The sequence below is a fragment of the Malaya genurostris genome, chromosome 1 (assembly GCF_030247185.1).
Source record: "Malaya genurostris strain Urasoe2022 chromosome 1, Malgen_1.1, whole genome shotgun sequence".
NCBI lineage: Eukaryota > Metazoa > Arthropoda > Insecta > Diptera > Culicidae > Malaya > Malaya genurostris.
This window is the reverse complement of record NC_080570.1, coordinates 73,445,556-73,459,260: the sequence shown is the minus strand read 5'-3', so window position 1 is coordinate 73,459,260 and position 13,705 is coordinate 73,445,556. Positions and strand designations below refer to the sequence as shown.

At 35.4% G+C, this 13,705-nt stretch overlaps 1 protein-coding gene across 2 annotated transcripts in view; it reads right to left on the bottom strand.

The window, feature by feature from the left end:
- Positions 1-13,705, bottom strand: part of LOC131440469 (steroid hormone receptor ERR2) — a 90,818-nt gene that overhangs the window by 35,146 nt on the left and 41,967 nt on the right. Inside the window, exon 1 of one of the 2 annotated variants that reach the window (XM_058611770.1) lies at positions 2,038-2,929. The exons of the other annotated variant lie outside the window; for it this stretch is intronic. Within the exon in view, the coding sequence (XP_058467753.1) occupies positions 2,038-2,064 (27 nt within the window). The 5' untranslated portion in view covers positions 2,065-2,929. Of the gene's footprint in view, positions 1-2,037; positions 2,930-13,705 lie in introns of those variants that run through there. 2 annotated transcript variants of the gene reach the window in all.

The window sequence follows — 13,705 nt, the reverse complement described above, 5'->3', positions numbered from 1 at the left end:
GCTCAGCTCGATGAAATGTCGAATGATATAGACTACTTAACCCTCCGGACCAATTGTCACTAGTCAATTTTTCACAATCACAAAAACTTTCTATGTGAGAAGAAAGTGTACTTTTATAGAATAGCATTATTATCATGATTTTTTAATAACACTAACAGGTAAGTACAAATTGAATAAAAGATTTATAAATTTACATATTTTTCACCTGAAAAATATAGATTGAAACGTGGCAACAAAGTCGCACATGCCGACGCGTACCAGCTTTGCATCGTCATTTTGAATGACGATTTAAATGTTTTGACACTCATCGCCCTAAATTTCGGAACCGGAAGTCGGATCTGGATGAAATTGCACAGTATATTTTAAGACAATGAGCTTTAATTTGAATCATGATTTGTGAAAATCGATTTAACCGTTACTGAGAAATCGAAGTGAGTTTCGTTTGTGGAGCTTTTCTTCACTATTACAAAAAAGATCTTTCAACTAGATGAGTTTAGCAGTAAGTTTTATTAAATATGCACCTCGTTTTGTATCACTTTTGAAAAAAATACTTATGAAATTGAAAATTTTCACTAATCGCACTGTAATACCGAAATCGGAAGTCAGATCTGGATCAACTTCTCTAGGACTCCGTTCAAAAGTCTGCGACATGCAGACTTTCTAAATGAGAAAGGCAAAAAGGTAAACAAACATAATAGAAATACATTTATTTAGAATCTTACCAGAAATTTGAACAATTGCCATGTATCTGAGGATTAAAGAGTTTCTAAGGAATAACATAGATGTATGAGTGATCAGTTGACCACAACAAGTATCACACTCAGCATTCACAGCTCTCGCTTATAAACCGAATGAGCAGTACACAGCTCATGTGTCATATTAGTCAATTGAAAAAACTCATGGTTTATAACCATCGATAGTTAGTGTCTGTTTTACTAACGAACAGAACGTATCGTAAGCCCACAACACTCAATCACTGAAAATATTCCGTATTTCTATGTGTCATTTAGAAAACTTCAAATTTGAATTTTTTTTTCATATCTCACACTACTGAAAAATTTCATCATAAATTGCTGAACATATTTCCGATGGTACGGAGAAGAAATTATGCGGATGCCTTAAACACAACATGAGATATTCACGATTAAGTTCTACCCATTCTTGTACGGGGTAAAACTTGAAAAGGTGCCCCATAGTACGTCGTATTCACCACAAAACTCAAACGATCTGTGATGTGACTTTGTTGAATATTTATTTTGATATTACATACGATGTTGATGACACTATGTGATACTGGGTTAAAGATGTGTTGTAATTATTATTTCGTTATTTTCGTTGATGATTTTTTTTGGCTTCCGCGACCATTTGAAAGTTAAACTCAAACGGGTTCTTTCTCACTCTACTTATCCATTTAGATATATCCGATGGGCATACTAACAAATAATAATAATAAATAAATAAATAAGCATCAAGGCAAGATCAGTGTACTACATTCCGATGCGGAATTTGTGTCGATATATTTCACAGCCGACTCGTAAGTGTAGCTATTGCATGGCCAGTGTAACGATCCAACGGACACTAAAAATTCTTCCAAATCATGACTCGAACATACGACATTTGGCTTGTTATAACAGTGACATACTTTATGATACCACCGACCCGGACAGTTGCGATAGAGAGATGCTAACATGCATATATATTATTATATATCATTGCATCTCAAGAACCACAAAACATTGATACTCAGTGATGTAGGATCGAACCCGATCTCGTTTGTTAATTTTTTTTCCTATATGTCAAAAACATATATTCTTGCTTGATATTCACAAGCTACTTGATCTTGTTAAAAAATGGTACTTAATGTGCATAGCCTTGAACAACTTTTCAACTAGTGTTTTTCTAAACCGAAAAAGTTCTAATACACGGCGAACACACTGATTTGTATCTCTCTCGTCAATTGCGTAAGCTTATTTATTTCATAGCGCATCAACGAACCAGCAGCCACCATTCGAAATTGTTCTATTATGTTACACCTACCACTTCTTGCATCCAACTATCCATCATCGTTCTGGTCTTCTGGTAAAATAATTATTTCCTCGAATACTACAGCTACGGCAGATAGTTGGAACGAAAAAGTAAATTCTAAGACCGTTTTCGTTCTGAAACTGCCGCGTAACTACTACTTCCAAGATGCCGGCTTCGCTTGCACCTGATAGAACTGACACACAAATATCACGATTTTCTTAATCCACAGAACTACACCGAAAACAAATAATGTAACAATTTTACAATCTTTGTCGAAGTGTTTTTTTTTTTCAATTCGCTTTCAAACTTCGTCCGGTTCTTCGCGATCCGACCGTGATTTTCAGAACACAGTATATACAGCACATAAACAAAAACACCAAGTCTATGTTTGGTTCTCTTCCATCACCACTCGACGAAGCTCTGTTCCACTAATCGAAAGTGAAGTAGAAAAGGAAAAACGAAAATTCACTTTTATTCTAGTTATTTCGGACTCGGCAACACAAACATATCTAGAGCCGAGGCGTAGAAAACATCAAATTATTGAATATTGTGGCTCTTCGACACTGTGCGCATCTGTTTCTGGCTCTCGCCTATTTAGCCGCTTTGAAACATTTTTATAGACTACTCGAGTTATTTGTCTAATTTCCTGTAACTGTAACTTGACTACTTTCAAAGGTATGCTTGCACTTGCAGGGATCCGCCGGTTGTCAACGAAAGGCACTTCAACACGATGGAGAAACAACGAACAGGATGTTTCACAGTTTCCAGTTATGGTATTCTAATAATGAATATACTGACAGAATATAATCCCATCAGACACACAAGTGCTTAGCCCGCTCCAATACGAGAACTACGCGAGCAAAGGCAGATCTGAATCGAGCGACATGAAGTCTCGTACTGAAACAGATACGATTCGCGAATTTATTTTTCATATATTCTCGCTCTTCTTGGTTTTGGGGCCTCACAATCGCTTCTACAATAAACTTTTGCCGGCAGACCGCTGAATGATGCCGGCGCGGTGATGACGATGATAATCATGATGGCAACTGAAAGCATATACCTATATGGAACTACAGCCGATGGCGCTTCTGAATGGGGAGAACTCGAAGTAACAAAAACAGGCATCGCGGAGTCGCTTGCACGACGATGTTGTTGTTGATGTTGCTTCTTACTGATACACTGACGTGCGTCGAACACGCCAAAAACAGCTGTCGGTGTGGGTTTCGGGGAGAGGCCCCACGAAACTATATGGATATGGGGGATAAAGGCGGAACCGAGTGAACACCGACACTACGAACGATTGGCACCCAAGCTTTGCGAAGCTACAGACGCAAATTCAGTTCTGTTTCTGTGGTAAGCGTTAATTATTGGTTGGTAGCTTCAATTTACAAAAAAAAAACAGATAGTATGAATCATTAGATTGTTTATACTTAAACAATCTAATGTCTTGATATTATTACTAGAGTCAGCTTTTATGCTGAGAACATGTATTTATAAAAAAAAAGAATGTAAAGAAATCTAGGGGAGTCAGAAATCATAGATATATTTTGAGCCGCCCATTAAACTTTGAAAGAGCGACTAGCAGTTTTTCCCAAACCGGTTCCTACAGCCTGCTACTGGCCACTAGCTTATTTTGTGGTGGGCAGTAAACACTGAAACAGGTGGGTAATTAGAGGTGTAGAGTGGGCTTTGTAAAATGTACAAAAATAAATTGACTGCAAAAACGGAACATATGAAATATTCACTTATAACTTGGTTTCAAATATCTCATACGAAAAAAGGGTAAGCTTAGAATAGTGATCCTTTCAATAGAGATGTGATTCATAAGAAAGGAAATCAAAGCGAGTATTTCAAACTTATGCACCGTTTATTAAAGAAATAAGACACATGCTTCTTAAGGAAAATATTGTTTTCCGGACAAATTCATGAGTTTTACTTCTTATTCATGAATCTTTACTTCTTATTTTTGGAGAACTCTGACTATTCTCTAGATACCTCCCATTAGTTGTATAACCTTCTCCGTAACATTTTGTTGTGCTACAGATGAAATTTTCTTAAATCAGTCAAGTTTGCTTCTCTTCCATGTTTCTTAAGATGCTGCTTAATTATTAGCAAGTATTTTTCGATAGGACACAGTTAGGCCCAATTCGAGGGATCTTGGCTTTGGATTTCTCGAGCATCTCCAGTATTTTCACTTGCCGGAGGCATAATGCCCCAGCAACGGTATAACATGCCTCACAACAAATCAGTGGAATGTCCCACAAAAATGATACAACATGCCCCTTGAAATGTCGATATAGAAGAAAAGCAGATAAAGAAGATATTCTTCGCATCAGAAATCAATTGCATAATCAATTAATTTTAATTGGAAACCAACATTTTCGATCCTCCTAACGCTACATTTTGTTTCAATAATCGTTCAATATTTTAACTTAAAGCAAACTGTTGAATTGAGGGTGAGGCATAATGCCCGTAGAACGACTGTTATGAAAAAGTCGAGAAATGGTACTGCAAAAAGTTAATTACTAAGTAGCAACCGACCATTAGGCGTTTTATCCGGTTAAAATTCATGTTTAGTCGAAGCCAAACCTTTCATCGAGAAGCTGCCTAATGATATTTTCAGTTGTTTCATATTTTCTTGCAAACGACACCTGCCAAACTTCCATGGCAGAAAGATCATATGAAAAGATAGTGTAAGTGATAAAATTTTAGTTTAGAATAGTCTTGAACACTTTAAAATAGAAAGGGGGTGTTTTGGCGAGCAGGGACGCTTTATAATACTTTCCCCTATCGCCCATAATCAGGCACATCTGTCCTCTGCTCAGCGTTAAAAAAGTGCAAGTGTGCTGGTGTCCGATTTGACGTACGTATCGCCGTCCATCAATAGGTGATTCGATTGGTTTTTGGAGGAGAAGCTCCGTGACCGTATTTTCGAATATGTTTCCTATGAAGCCGTCCTTTTGAGAGGTTTCTGATTCTATAAAGTTCTGATATTGTTACGCTTTTTGATATTCTACACAGGTATGAGGCTAATGTCCACTTTTTTGTCAATTGTACGCATGGAACACGGTTTATTCAATTTCAGAAGTCATCAAGAGAACACGTTTCTTAAAACTTCTCCATAATCTTGAATCATGCAGATTTGATGAATTTCACGCTTATTGCCAATTCTCAACATTTCGGAAAAGCTGATGAGCTGATACGACCCATCGTACGAAATTTCACCTCTTTTTTAGTTTTTTTTAAAGTGTGTTGCAAATGTGCCAATACTTGGCATGATTTGACAAAACCCGATAAAGAGTTTTGTATTTTATCCAGATAAAAAGGTGTTCAGGAGCAACAGAACTGGTTATTGCTCAAATTCGATCCCAGTAATATCAGAATGAATGAGTATCAATAGAACGCCTTGAAAATTCGCTAAACTGAGCTCTTCAAATTGAACTGCCAGTACTATGCGAAAAATCGCAGATTCCTCCAGGAATTGCGGTGAAAAACCACCCTTCAAAGCAGACTACACTTATCTCATTTCACGACAATAGACACCAGCATCACTAGGAGTGAGAAAGAATTTATCCAGGTTAACTGATTATTCGTAAAAGCAGAAGAGTGAGGAGTGAGCATTTTCAACTTAGTAAAAACATGATGAGACTTTATTTATAGCTTGTTACAGTTACAATTCTGATAACATAGCTATATGGGAACAATTTTCCTCGGTTGTTACTAATCATGGAAGTTCGTTGGCTTTCAGAGAGTAATTGTTCAAGTCGTTGAATTGAACTATTCCACTCTATCTTGGATTCATATGGAGTGAAACATGCGATTTGTATGCTTAGTTCATAAAATTAAATTACAAATGGGATGCGATTAATTGAATTTTATATGACTAAACCTGTTATATCAGCATTTACTTAGAAGCATTTTAAAATAAGCATAATGTGGGTACAATTCTTGCTAACAAAAAGCTAAAAAGGTGTAATGATGCTTTCCTCATATTATTCATTTTCTCCAATTAAAAAAAAAAGTTTAAAAAAACTTTCTGTTGCATAAAAGTATTACATTTGAATTTAAGTGAAAATCTATTCAATTATATGTGAGAAAATGAAGATATCTTCATTTTATTACCTTTGATTACTATTGTTGGTACTTCTGGAACCGAAAGCTGGATATCGGCATAGTGACATTCGGTTCATTCTACCATAAACAAATATGACCTAATTTTTTTTTGCGATTTTCTATGGTCATTTGAATTTTGGAAAAAATAAACCGGTTGTCGGACTTGGATGAAATTCAGCAAATCATTAACGGGACCACTACCAATGGTTTATTTGGTTACAAACTATCATGATCTGCAAACTAGAGAAATTCACTAGCCAATATAAAGAGGTAGCCTCTGAAAAAAATATTCTTGAAAATGAAAATTGGACCTTTATTTAGGACCATAAGACCTTTCATTTGATCTAATTGTGAAAATCGGCTCAGCCGTTTCCGAAAAAGTGAGCAACATTATTTTCTCACTTTTGGTGCATATAAACCCGTAATTCCGGAACCGGAAGTCGGATCCGAATTATATTCAGGAACTTTTTATGGAACTATATAACCTTTCTTTTGGATCTTAGTTTGTGAAAATCGGCTCAGCCATCTCCGAGAAAAGTGAGTGACAATATTAGTCACACAATTTCTATGTTTGTACAAAATCATTCACCCACAGCTACACAGTATTACGCGAAAGTACCGACATTTTTGGTTTTAACTCACAAATAGATGTAACGTACGACTGATTCTTCGAAAACGAGTTATAAATAAAAACGCAGTGAGCGACACTCCAGTGCTTCATGCTGGAAGTCTACTAGACGAAAATAAAACTTCATTCTTCTACTTTCCGATACCGTGTTCGGTTTCTCCCTCCGTTGTTTGATCCCATTGTAACCGAACAACGAAATGTGTCAGGTTCCTTTGCGCAACCCTGTATTCTTTACATAATTCTGTTGTTGTCTTTTGATACGAAATGGATTACTTAACTCTAGATTTTTTAGCAATCAACCTCTTATTTTTTTAACATAACCACTTTGTTTGTGTGTACCTCGCAAAGGTCCTGATGTTACCTTAAAAATGTTTTGATAGAAGTACTTGTATCGTTGAGAAATTTCTGCTCTGACTATTAAAACATTATAAAAGGCGCAGAATAAAATTCAAAATTTATTATGAGTAAAACGCATTTAAAATTTAGCAGTATTCGGTAATTTTTTACCGAATTTTCAACAGCTGAACGTTCAGTAATCAGTTCGGTAACTGAATTGATTACCGATCGTTCGGTAATTGCTGAACTGTCAAACAATTACCGTAAACTGTAAACCAAATGAATATAACAGATTGTTCGGTAAATTTTGTTTGTTTGTTTCTTTGGTTAAAATTCTGGATTTTCGGATTTCAAAAAATAACACATATTCACAAAAACGAATGGAGAAAATGGTCTTATTCCACGAGAAATTAAAAAAGTGTCAGATGTTCCGACTGACCGGAATTATGAGCGCCTTCCAAAACACTGCACAATCCGTCGAATCCAACAAAAATTACCCTTGAACGATTTGTGTTGGCAGCAAGTGGACAAGTGATACAAAATTATTTTCTGCCTATAAGTAAACAAAAATCTGTTAGTGGCTCTAATGTCTTAAAAACTTTGATCATCTGTACCTCAATCCATTCGATGAACCCTTCAACATTTTTTTCGTTTGGGTAATAAAAAGACACTCACTGAATATTTTAAAAACTGTTTGACAGTTAGTTTCATGACAATCAGTTTTCACAGAAGTTCGGTTATTGGAAGATAACTTTACCAAACGGACAGTATTACCGTATTCGGCGACTATTCAGGTTTACCGTATCAATTGTATATCTAATACAGAATTCTGCTATGAAAATTTACGTTAAACTGATCGTTCGGTGAAAATTTGCATAATTGTTGTAAAATAAAACCTATGTACCGAAATATCGGTTATTTCTATAGATTACCGAAAGTTCTCGTCAAAAATATTACTGAACAAAGGAATTAAATCTTAGTGTGTAATGAGTGCGTAATATGCCCGGGTAGTACCTTTTCTTAGTTGCTGTTGTAAATTTATATTCCCATCATCCGTCACGCAGCGGCTTAGAAAATCCTTTCTTCATTGTCGTTGAAGCAGTTGTTCAAATGCGAGAAAATAACGGCCTACTTCTATTGGCTTCAATTCAAAAGGAAAGATTTAGAGACTCGAAATAATATCATAAAACGACCATACATGTAATAAGCAATAATTATGTATTCGGCTATAGCGGTTTATCAAACGGTTGTTTTACACTGCCCGACGTTTTTGGTCTTCATGAAGGGAAATATCTTGAAATTATTTCCTTCGTGAAGATCATAACCAGTAGTCGAAACGTAGACGGTATAAAACAGACGTAAATATTTAATAGACCGCTACAGCCAAATGCATAGTGATTGTTCAAAAATACTCTACAATAAATAAAATCTGAATGATTGATGTGAATCATTACATGATATTCCAAACTAAAATAAATCATAAATAAATACAAACAACAATTGGTAATCGATCAGAGATTATTACTTAGGAATAAAAACTTGACGGCATAATTTTCTATCGTCTATCCAAAGTAATCATAATGAAGCACTCAACTCTTTACCGAAAGCATGAATACCATTCGTGAATTAAGTTCATAGACAATCCCAATAAGAAATCCCAAGACCTTCACTGAAGTACGTGTCGAGTAATTTTATTAAACGGGTTCACACAGGAATAACTAAACTGTAATCATGCATATACAACAGTCGAAAACTATGCTCTTCGATTGGTGTCTATATCATGAATCCCCAAACCTCTATCTAGCCAAGTTGAAAAGACCAAAGTAGACAGGGGTAATGCACCCGTGTATTCTCGTGTATGAACGAAGCATTATCAAATGTAAAATAAATCTATAAATCGGTGGGTGTGTCACGTGGCGATTTCTTCATACTTCGAAGCAGTAATGCTATTTTCGTTCACTGTTTTGCAATGCAATTAAAACATTGTCGAAAGCAAAAACTGGAAAATTCCTACTTGTCAATATTGAGCGTTATGACGCGCGAATGTGGAAGCGCAACTTACTTAACGAATAGCTCCTATTGGCCCAACTACGAGAGTGAAATGTTTTGTACACATGAATTATCGCGCGTGTCCTCAGGGCAACCAACAAACATCAGATTGCGTCTATCCATAGCGCAGCTGATCTAAGCTGAGATTAAAGATAGGGAAGGATTGCATTCACGTTCGCATAAACGTGACAGTTGCACTCCCGGTGGCTGCAGTTTGACCTTATGATGATTTATCAAAAAACTAGACATACCTCAAACATACGACTTGGCAGCCAAATCTGGACATTCGATCCATCACTTTCTCATATATATTTAAATTGAGCCGGCTTATTACCGATTCGGCTAAGACCTTGTGAGACCTCCAAAATTTATATAATGTTATGGTAAAATATTTCACTGCCGAATGGGTGCGAAAGCAGACACCAGGCACACGAGTATAGACAAGATACGCGGTGACCTGCTTCGAATGCGAGAATTATCTGGAGTGGTTTCTAGATGCCGTTAATTCTCAGCTGATGTCTTCTAGACTGTAACTGGAAAAAAATGCACAGGATTAGGTGAATACTAGTAGGCTGCTCATAACTGCATTTTAATGAGCGAAATACGCAAGGACCACGAAATTATTGTTTGAGAAAAGTAGGTTGACTATAGTCATTGTACAAATTTCTTTGATTCAAAAGACAACGACGACTACGATCATAAGCTGGGCTACTATACGAAGGAAATAATGTTAGTCCAACCAATCTTCTTGGCACCCAACATGTTTATTTGTTCAAAAGATTCTAGAAGAATTTTCATACCAATACAAACAAAAAACAGTATTCAGTCGCATGACCATTTCAAGTAGTTTTCCGATATATATATATATATATATATATATATATATATATATATATATATATATATATATATATATATATATATATATATGTATATATATATATATATATATATATATATATATATATATATATATATATATATATATATATATATATATATATATATATATATATATATATATATATATATATATATATATATATATATATATATATATATATACATATATATAGGAGAACTTGAGCAGTCACCCCCGAGTGCTACTCCTTTACTGAAATTATACAGAGATAAAATGAGGAGAATGATTGTATGCACAACTCTTGGCAATAGAGGCCGTACATACTTTTGCGCACTCTAAATGTGTCTATGAGTGTGAAAAGTACAGTTTCTAGTATAATTTAAAAAAAAACTCTTGTCATGTAACAATAAAGCCCCAGGAATAGACAGAATAAAATTCAGTTTGTTGAAAAATTAACCTTCCTCTGAAAAAAGCGCCTGTTGAGTTTATTCAACATGATCCTAAGCGTAACATTGTCCATGACTAAATACAAGTGAGAGTTATCGCTTAATTCCGAAATACCCATATCCATGTAGATTTCGTATCCGATGAATATTACAATAATAAATAAATAAATAAATAAATTAATAAATACAATCCTCCGATCCTAATTTGTCGACGATAGCATTGTGTCTATCATAGGGTCCAATCTTCAAGGACCATTAGAAGATACTCGGAACCATTTGTTCACATGGGCTCTTCAAATGTGTATTAAGTTCTCCAAGGAGAAAACTGAGCTGGATGTATTTTCAAGGAAGCGTGACCCAGCACAGCTACAGCTTCTACTAAAGGGCGAAACCAGAGGACTTCATACTCAAATATCTCGGGATCTGGTTCGACTCCAAAGGCACTTGGGGATGCCACGTTGAATATCTGAAACAGGACAACCAGCAGAAAGTCAACTACCTTCATACAATAACCATGGTGAGTGGTCCATCCAGGAGATATATTCAGAATGTTTATCGAGCTTAATTTTCGATTTTTTTAATTCTTCTTCGTACATTCTCCTTGAGATAAGAGACTCGTGACATTCCGGATACCGTACTCTCATGTGATCCCAAATAATATTTTATAATAAATATAGAGTAGCCGACGATGAAAAGATTTTTACACTAAAGAATAAAATTTCACAACGAGGTAAAATTGGATTTCTTACAGTGATAGGCACCCCAACATTTTCTTGATTTGAAAAAGGGGGGTGGGTAATGTCAGAGACATAACCGGATGTCGTGAATACGGAAACAACTGACATGTTCCTTAACACTTCCGAATATCAATTGTATGAATTATGCAAGCATTCCCCTTTTTCACATTTTTCGCAAAAACAAAGAAAGCTTCACTTGATCTCGATTACTGTGAATTTCACACAGCGAAAAGTGCACAAATCTAATCAAACTGTTCTTGATTTGCACTAAACTGAGAATATTTACCTTCGATTTGCGAACAACAAATCCTAATAGTTCTTTAGAAAACTTTTAGAGCCATTAGAACGGCTGATTTTGTGTAATGCTCTCCACCGTTGTTTTTTCACCAATGCTAATGACTGGCAGCTGTGACGTAATCGCTCTTGTCAAAAGCGAAACTAGCTGTGCAGACGACACAAAATACATCTGCTCGCAGTGGCGATAGAATCCAAACTGATTCAATTTTTGTTAAGAGATTTCTTTTCATGTGATTTCGTTTGTAGCTTTTTCACTAATGGGCGGTCCTTACGGCTATAAAATAGTCGCATACATAATTTTAATGTCGATTATTTCATTTTGGATTTGCAATTCATTGAAAGAAACTATCAGGGTGCTGTACGGGATTCATTCCTGCCTTTCAGAAGGACCAAATTGTGGAACTCACTACGATATTAAACACTGTTCGGAACATTTTCCTCGAACGATTTGTTGTACAGCAGCAGATATTTTGATCTCTTCCTCAGAACGCGTTCTGATTGGCTGGTGTGTACTAATAGTGTGTGTAATAGTGTACTATGCTACTACTTCAATACTTTTGCTATACACGTATAAGTTGAAAAATTTCGATTCTATTGGTAGTTAGATTATATAAATCCTTTCACAGATCACTGAGCTATGAGCTTTAAAAATATGAGAAAGGCAAACGAGCCTTATGGATTATCCCCTTTGATACTCGTTTATACCAAACATTTCAGAAAAGTTTAATTTCGAATTATTTGAGATTATGTCACAAAACTGAAAATTTTATCATAAAATTGTGGTCATATTTCCGATGGCATGTAGCAAAACTTATGTTGATTCGTTAGATACAACAATAGATATTCACGATCAAAAACTTATCACTCTCTCAAAGGGTAAATTTTGAAAAGGCACCCCATAGTAAAGTAAGTCGTATTCACGACAAAATTGATCATCGAACCATCATTGAACGATACAAAATATAGTGAAGACCACATGAAATGATATTGCAAACAATACAGAATTTTATGGTTGATTAAAATCCAACGAGAAAATTATTTGCATAGTCCGTTTCCCTCAGTACACACATACAAGTAGGACCAGTACATGAAAATCATCCTACGTTTGCAGATTTATCTCTAAATTTATAAATTTATACTTAACGGGGCAGATATTTATCGACCCGCATATTGTCAAAGACTTAAATGATAAATAGACATTTTAGAGATTTACATACCTTTCGTGCACTTGACCTCGATTTGTTTCGCTAAAAAACTATTTTTTCATTGAAGCAATTTAATTGCACCTCCTTTTTAAATCCTGTCTGAATTTGACCTGGCATCCCTGATATGAACGGTTTGTGGCATTTGTAATAATATTAAAGTGCAAGAAAAATGTTTTTTTCAAAATTTTTAGTGCTAGAATCTGAAAAATTCACAGCATTTACAATCAATGTTTCAATTGTTCTCTTCAACTCTCCTTACTAACCACCTAACTAACTCTTGAGTAAGTCGACTCTGTATTGCCCTTCTAAATATGTGTCATCTTTTCGTTCAATAAATAGCATAAAGATTAATCCTTTCAATCGTACCAACAAATAACTATTATCCCCGAATACTGATCGATGTGTGAACGTGTGTGTAATTATATGTCTTGTCTTTTTCTAAATATAAAAAAAAAACATGATAATTCCTTCGTAACAAAAAGTGAAATCATCCCAAATCCAATTATGAATTAATCATACCTTTGGCATCTTAAAACTAACGCAGTGTGCCATAATAAACAAATATTGAATAACGCAGATAAAATCGTTTGGTAAATTAAAGCTTGCTTCATTAAGAATTGGAACAAACTTTTGCTCATATTGTGGCGCTCCTGGTGGACGGATTTGGAAGTTCTTCGCGCCCAGGTGTCGGGAATTTTGTCAGTTTCACGTATGATTTTTGACAATCGACTGTACTTTGTAAACAAGTTCGAAGGGTGTCTTCTAATGGACGATGAAACCTATGCCAAGGCTGACTTCGGGCAAATCCCAGGTCAAAAATTTTACTTGGCAACGGCTTGGGGGGATGTTCCAGCTAAATTTAAATTTGTTTTTGCCGACAAATTTGCAAGAAAATTTATGATTTGGCAGGGCATTTGCAGCTGTGGCAAAAAAAACGAAAGTTTTCGTTACAAATAAGACAATGACATCGGAACTATACCAAAAAGAGTGTCTCCAAAAACGAATTT